The sequence below is a fragment of the Neltuma alba genome, unplaced genomic scaffold, assembly GCF_004799145.2.
Source record: "Neltuma alba isolate B1F8T4 unplaced genomic scaffold, ASM479914v2 tig00010421_pilon, whole genome shotgun sequence".
Classification (NCBI taxonomy): Eukaryota; Viridiplantae; Streptophyta; class Magnoliopsida; order Fabales; family Fabaceae; genus Neltuma; species Neltuma alba.
In genome coordinates this window covers 1561727-1569793 of record NW_021635323.1, presented here as the reverse complement: position 1 = coordinate 1569793, position 8067 = coordinate 1561727, and the positions used below count along the sequence as shown (strand labels likewise).

The 8067-nt window shown below is 33.2% G+C and overlaps 1 protein-coding gene across 1 annotated transcript; it reads right to left on the bottom strand.

The window, feature by feature from the left end:
• Positions 1-854: 854 nt before the first annotated feature.
• Positions 855-3216, bottom strand: LOC114756525 (cysteine-rich receptor-like protein kinase 10). Its single transcript, XM_028945467.1, has 4 exons — positions 2427-3216; positions 1377-1498; positions 1181-1300; positions 855-914 (listed from the first exon to the last, which is right to left on the bottom strand). The coding sequence occupies exons 1-4, from the start codon at positions 3214-3216 to the stop codon at positions 855-857; spliced, it is 1092 nt and encodes a 363-aa protein (XP_028801300.1).
• Between the last annotated feature and the right edge of the window lie 4851 nt (positions 3217-8067).

The following is an 8067-nucleotide window of genomic DNA, read 5'->3' as shown; positions in this document are numbered from 1 at the left end:
GCTGACTTGGAAGTTGAACTCTGGAGAGTTTGATCCAAACTCAATTCTGCGACTATAGTTGGATTGGAATGCATGAAGAATGCAGGTTCTCTTGGAGATGGTAAGTCAACGGAAAGATTGCTGAGATATGAAACAATCTGAGCCATTGTTGGCCTATCTTCTGGATTTTGTTGAACGCACAATAGCCCAATTTGCACACATTTTGTTGCTTCAGTTTGAGAACATGATTCCATCAGAAAAGGGTCCAATATTTGTAATGATTTTCCTCATTCCACTGCTTCCAGACCTTGTCAAATAATTACACAATCAAATTCACCTTCGCATCTTAATCTTCATCAAAGATATGACAACATGATTACAGAAAGGGGAATGATTAGCACAGATTTAATACTTACATTTGTTAAGAGGTATGATTCATAGGATCTGGCATTTCTCTTCCCACTAAGCACTTCTAAAACTATGACTCCAAAACTAAATACATCCGACTTTTCAGAAAATTGTCCATGTATTAAATATTCAGGAGCCATATAACCACTACAAAATTTAACCCAAAAAAAAAGACAAAATAGTACGTATCAAGCAATGTTCACATAGGAATAGATACAATCTCTTTTGTTTCTCATGCAATTGATGAACTAAGATAACCAATTAAAAAGGAGGACATCAATGCTTACTGTGTTCCGACAATTCTATTTGTGTTTCCTTGGTCTTCATCTATAGAAATCATTCTTGCCATACCAAAATCTAATATTTTTGCATTCATTTATTATTATCTAGTAAAACATTGCTTGGTTTGAGGTCACGATGGATGACTTTAAGGCGTGAATGTTCATGTAGATAACAAAGTCCTTGTGCTATTCCCCCAATGATCTTGAACCGCTCAAACCAATTGAATAATCTTTGCTTGTCCGAATCTATATAATTAAGCGAGTAAAATGAAGAAATACAGAAGAATCTATATAATTAGGTGAAATAATTACGAAAGTAAGTACTGGTAACAAACTAGCTGGGAAAAATTGCATATGAAAGGATGTATGGGTAGAAGTTGAACCATATATAATATAGGAAATAAGGTTAGAAGTTTGTACCAAATAAGAAGAAATCAATGCTTTTGTTAGGTACGTATTCATAAATAAGAATTTTTTTCTTGTTTTTCCAAGCAAAATCCCAATAACGTCACCAAATTTCTATGCTGGAGCTTGGCTATAAGCAAAATTTCATTCTTGAATTCTAATGTTCCTTGCATTGAACTTCTAGAGAGTCTCTTGACAGCAACTTCTCGTCCATCAGGAAGAGTGCCCTAAAAACAAAATTGAATTATTATGATTAGGAATATGATATATAATTAGTTATTGGCAGTTAGTTTAGTATATCACCTTGTAAACTTCTCCAAATCCTCCTTTTCCTATTTTGTTCTCTTCAGAAAACTTATTTGTTGCAGCTTCAATTGTAGCTAAGCTAAATTGCAAGGACCTCAGATTAAAACCTTCTTCTCCAACTACACCACAGTATATGTGAATACTAATTTAATAAGCATGCTATGGTAAGATATAAACATTCTCAAGTTTAACAGTGAACAAACAATAGATTACAGTTTTCTTTGAGAATGGATTGGCTTCTCTTCCTTGTTTTTCTCCTCAGTAAATAGCAACCCACCAAACAAGAAAGTACAACTGAAATGCTAACGGGGACAATAATTTTGATAACAGTCTTTGATCCAGTGCTATCACTTCCTCCTGGTTATATATGTAACACCAAACAATCAGGTCACTTGTGTCATTGAGAGCTCAAGATGTACATTTAGGGCCAAATTAAAATCAAATGCTTAAGTAAGGAGTCATTTGGGTTGGTTTATTTAGACTTTGTTTGGATTCACGATTGGAAGGGTAATAAGTAGCTTTTGAAAGGCATAAGCACTCTTGATATTTTTTTCAACTATTTGGATGTATGGGCCAAAAGCTGCTTTTATAAAGATGATTGCAAGAGCACCTAAAACCTACTTAATACTTATGAGTCATGCAAAAACAGCCTTTTGAAATCAAAAGTCATTTTTGTCCTTTTGTCTATGTCGTCCTTACGTTTCTATTCGCACATTCGGATATTCCTGATGCTTCTCAACTCATTTTTAATTAGTTATTTTTAATGCTCTCTTGAATGAAAATAATTTTACCATAGATTGTAAAAAGTATATCATCCAATTTTGATGTAGACATTTTTGCTCTTCTATTTAATTTTAATATTATTTTTTTTCGTATTTATATAAATAGTGCAGAGTGTATCATCTAATTGATTATGTGATATTATTTAGTTCAAAAGTTTTCACATTACTATAACTTTTACTGCATAAAATATTATTTAAAAAATCATATATTGTTTTTTAAATGCAAAAAAAATTATAAACTAAGTAAAACGGACTGGGCAAGTACCTTGGGGCGGCGGCGTCACGGGGCTGGATGGCGGAGGAGATGGCTGGGCTGAAACAGCCGTGTAATCATAGAAGAGGTAGCTCTCATATCTAATATAGCAGCTCGGATGGAGAACCCTACCACCATTCTTTCCTTCACAGCATAGTTGGATTCGTTGGGAAACATCCTGTAAGCAGGACCTGCAATAATCCTCAGGCAGATCTGGACTGCACTGAGCAAAAGCATACACTTTCCTATATTCGCCGGTACTATCATTTGCTGCTGCAAACTTACGATGAGAATCCCCGATTGGTGCTTGGTTCTTTACTTTGTCCAATAGTACCTGTACGTAGTTATCCGTAAGTGTCGTTGAACTTGCCAGGTTCCACAGAGGGCATATCACATCAGAGACGTTGTATATTCCATATATTGAACGATATGAGTATAGAAACGTGCAGTCGTCATAGTATCCAACTGCATCCTTCTGATTTGGACAAAGTCGTGGGAGAAGGATTGTGGCGTTGAGGAGGCAACTGCGGCAAGAATCTGGTTTCACATCGCCTCTGCAGAATCCAAATGCGTGAACGGTGTCAGGGTTTTGGCCGTAAGAGGAATTGATGAAGCCGTATTCAATGTTTGTGTTGTCGGAAGTGAAACCAGAAAGAAGGGTCTTGAGGTTGGCCAGGTAGTCACTTTTGTCTGTGTCGTTACCTCCTCCTAGGTAACAATAGAACGCTCGGAAATCAGGCTGGGCTGTGAGATTAAGAAGGCGAGAAACGAAAACGAGCAGACCGAAGTAAAGCAAAGGCATCGTGTTGAAGGAATGACAGAAGAATCGAAGCATTTTGGGTTGTTTTAACGGATGATTGAGGAGTCGGGCGTGCTTCTGAAGTTTGAAAAGTCAACTTCTTAAAGTCGAGCCATTCATTCATTGAAGAAAAACGGGACCAGACGTACGCGTCATTTCTTAATGGCAGAGAGGGCTGATAACCGTATATTTGGGGGCAAGGCCGCGATGCATGCCACTTGAAATGTTTCAATCTCTCATCTCAAATGTCTTTTTCTTTTCTTTCTTTCTTTTTTTTTTTTTTAGCTCTTCGTTAGATTCTAAATAAAATAAATGACATTTTGACATCTTATGGATAAAAATGACACGGTTTTGAATTTTTTTTACAATTTTTTTAAAAAAATGTTCTAAAATTGTGCGTTATTTATTTATTAAAAATCATAAAAAAATTTATAACTGTACTATTTTTTGTTTATAAGATATTAAAATATTACTGATTTTATGTAGAATCTAATAATAATTAGGGGGAACCATTTGGAAAGTTTGGGCATTAGAAGCTCCATACCCATATTTGGGGCTATTTTACGTTCGCACAATCAGTGAAGGCAAAACAAAATGATCAGCCATGATTTAACTGAGTAGCGAACATTAATAATTTCAAGTTTGAATAGTCAAATTCTTGATTAAGTGGAGCTGGTGGGGGACCAAAAAAAAAAAAAAACACAGCCCTCATGCTTTTCCTAGATGTTTCCTTGATTGAGACGCATGCGGTTGCAGACATTCAGACAGACGCAACTAGACATATGATCAAGTAAACCGTGAATCTATATCCGTAGATCAAAAGTGAGTCAGCAGTATGAACGATTGAATATAATATGAAATGACAAAAAATTCAACCTCCTCCTTATTATATGATACAAATTGACTTAATAGTCATTTTCCACCAACAGAAATTTGAGGAAGTTTCCGATCGCAAGACTCGGACCATTCTCTCGTTGAGAATCACACATGAATCTTTTTGGTAATAAATCACGCATAATTTTTTTTTAAATGATACTATATTGGAATCATATTTTGCCTCTGAAGTCAAATTGATTCCATCTGATCATTTTATTTTGTTACCTAGAGTAAACTGGGCTATGTTTTTTACAAAGCTTGATTCAACTATGAATGACTTTTTATTTCAGAAAGTCACACAAGCCCCCACCTTATATTTTCATAGGGAAAATTTTTAAAAAATGATAGTCAAATTTTCATAATTTTAAAAGATCACATGAATTTGCAAAATTTCAAATAATTAATCATAATGACTAAATTAAAATTGTAAAATGTTGATGAATTTATAATGTTACTTTTTAATTTTTTTTAAAAACTCTTAAGTCATCATCGCCGGCTGGCTACTAGCTAAAGCATTGGCACAGATTGCCGGTCAGCCAGCGAGGGTAATTTGTGTTTTTTTTTTAAATAAAATGTTGTTATGAATAAAGAAGAAATAGAGAAGAATCATACAAAGGAAGAGAGGATTGATAAGAGAGAGTCTTTCTCATTTCATTCAAGAGTACACAATACATTATATATGGCCTCTATTTATAGGCACAGCTTTACATCTTTGATAGAATCTCCAGATCACATGATAATATGAGATAATTGTGGGATATAAAGATAATGGGAGATCTTAGAGATTATAGGAGATATAGGAGATAAAGGGAGATATATGGACATCCACAAAGATATTATTATATTCATAACACTCCCCCTTGGATGTCCAATATATATGGATGTGCCTCGTTAAAAAACTTCAACTAGGAAAAACCCTATGGGATAAAAACCTAGTGAAAGAAAAAGAGTACATCATTCATTGATACACTATGCAATGCTGCCTCATTAAAAACCTTGCTAGGAAAACCCAGTGGGACAAAACTATAGACAAGGAAAAAAGAGTACAGCGTGTATCAACTCCCCCTCTTGACAACATTAGTTGACATCTTGGAGCCTGCAAAGTCTAATATAACGAACAACCCTTCCAAATATTGTAATTAGATAAAACGTCAAGTATGAATTTCATAATCTTCTAAACATTATGAGGCGGATAGTCCTTTTATAGTTTACCCACATGTAGATCATGCTGTGATCTCTTAACATGAGAATCAAACAGAAATACTTTATCTACATAGCCAGTAAAATTAGTTGTGGGTACTTTCAGATATCCACGGTATCCTTTAAATGAAAAATATTCTTAATTTCGCTCCATCGTCTTTATATTAGTGACAAACTATATCATGCTAACTAGCAAATGATATATTGAGTTATGTGTGGCTAGATAGATACATATGTGCTCTAGTGACACTAAAGCATGGTACTTCTGGACCAAGTATTTGTTCATTACCTTCTAGAGGTCTAAATCGAGCTTTAACCCATAGCTAAAGATCTTGTAACTACCGAAACACATAATGGATGTTACTTATCCGCATAATGGATGTAATTTATCCATATGTATTCTTCTTAAAACTTTTATTTCAAACTTTTTCTTTAAGTAATTTGCAGTTTTTGAAAACTCATCAGGAGTTGTGATACTATCATTATAAATAGTATCGATAACAGACTCATTTTGAATCTTTTCATAAACAGACAAATTGGAATAAGTTTACAACATTCCTTCAGTTGATATTAACCACATGTGTCTCATATAGAGACTTACTTCAATGATGTTCTTGAGAACATAATTGTATACTTCTAGAAACTTAAATCCTTCAAGAATTTTCATACATTATGATCCATATCTATTCATGTATTGGATCGTTTATATTTATACAAGAATTTGAATCCTTCTGGGATTCACATATAATTTCACTACATAGTGGGTCATTGTATTTCTAGACGCATATGAGATTTTATCAAACTGCCAGATTGACAATATACATAAAAATTTTAATTCACCACAAGATTCTCTTTCTCTTTTCTTGTACAAATACCCCTTACACTTCAGGTGTTTGGGTTAGAGATACACAAATCTCCTGTTATAATGTTGCGTCTTTTCTTTTATGTTGGTCAATCATTTTTCTATCTATATCTCATAACAGATTTATATATAAGATCCTCACTTGATCATGTGATATCATCAATCAAATTATTGTCGACAATTTTATTCCTTTGTCGGTCCCGTTTTCTTTTATGACATAATATATCGAGATCTCTTTATTGCTTTCAGACACTTAAACCTCTTCAGGGGTCAAAGAGTTATGTCTTAATCTCTTTTGCAATTCATGCCTCCTTAGTATGATCATCATTATCATTTGCTCCTTTTTTTTTTCTTTTGGAACCGGTCATAACATCATGCTTTTAGCATGTCTTCAAGAATAGGAGCATTTTTAGCCGGAATATAAGAATTAAAAATTCTCATTTAGGTCAGTAATTGCATCTGGCAGACATTAGTAATGTTTTACAAATGCAATACTTCATGAACTTCTAGTTCATACTACTATATTTGAGGATCTACATTTGATAATGAAAGTATATTTTATGTGTTCTCTTTTCCAGCTATACATTTTCTCCCCCTCATATTGGGAATATGCAATGTAGGTCTCCCAAATCCATAAATCTCTTTTAGAAACATTATTTTGTTTCATTTAGAGACAAACAAGAATAAGGAGGTTCTTATCCAACATTGATCCCAACTTACTTTTAATATCCACCTATGTCCATTATTACGATGGAATAATAAATATTGCATATTCTAAGATGAAAAATGTCTGACTCCTGACCAAAAGCCAAATATAATGGGAGAATTCACAATACATTGTTGGCTTGATGCATTTATGTGCAAAAATATATAAAATCAATCATCCCAACACTCAGTAGGAATTCTGTTATCATAAACTCTGATCTAGCTTCTTATAGAGGCTTTTACTAAGCATATAATTATCAGCAACGTGAGGAACAATCACTAGCAATCTCAACAAGAATCGTATTGATTTCATAATCAAGAACTTATATACTTAATGTAATTATCTGAACATATTTGCAAACTTCAGGTTGCAAGTTGATCATAAACGCCTGTGACCATTTTATAGATGCATCTTTCACTTATAGAGTATTACTTTGGTCTACATGGTGTCTAAATGGGCCCATATATAAATCTGATACATTATAAATCTGTACGGATCCGATTTTGAGCATAGCTAGTGATGTTCTCTATGAGAACAAACAACACATAAAAATTCTTGAATCACATATCATTTTAAAGAATCTTCTAGTTCTTTAATAAATGACAATGCACATTTTTTATGATATTTTGCATCATTATGATCCGGGATGATCTAACCGGTCATGCCAAACTATGAATGCATAAACTTCTGGTTTATTGTAAAATTATTCTCAATTATTGGTAAACTTCTTGTTACCATGTTATATTATTTATTTATTTTCCTTAATATTCCATAAGGAATATGTTATCAATTATAGATTTTATCTTCAGGATAATAAATAATGATATAACTCTTCTAGAGCATTAGTTTTTATCCTATACCCAAATGGTAGAAACCTGTGCACTCATGGAAGGTTGAGCGCTATTGGCTCTTCTGGAGCTTTTTTTAAAAGGAACATGAGATATAAGGAATGAAATTAATATCAATAATAACAAATTCCATCTAACATGATTCACACTTGTATTTCAATAATTTCAACAATCTCCCCCTCAAGTGTGAGTCATATAAATATATTTTTCTTATTTTTGTATTTCAAATACAATGAATAATATATAGTAAGCTAATAACATATCTTTAACTTGAAAATCTAAATACTTCCTGATTCATATATAATAATAGATTTAAATCTAATTGAGCTATCACTTTAAGACCCTTTAATAAGCAAATATTC

Excerpts from the sequence above, each read along its gene's own strand:
- LOC114756525 (XM_028945467.1), bottom strand. The coding sequence starts at position 3,216 with ATGCCTTTGCTTTACTTCGGTCTGCTCGTTTTCGTTTCTCGCCTTCTT. Across the intron at positions 1,301-1,376 it reads GATTTGGAGAAGTTTACAAG|GGCACTCTTCCTGATGGACG; the intron begins GTGATATACTAA and ends TTTTGTTTTTAG. Across the intron at positions 915-1,180 it reads AGCTCCAGCATAGAAATTTG|ATTCGGACAAGCAAAGATTA; the intron begins GTGACGTTATTG and ends TTAATTATATAG.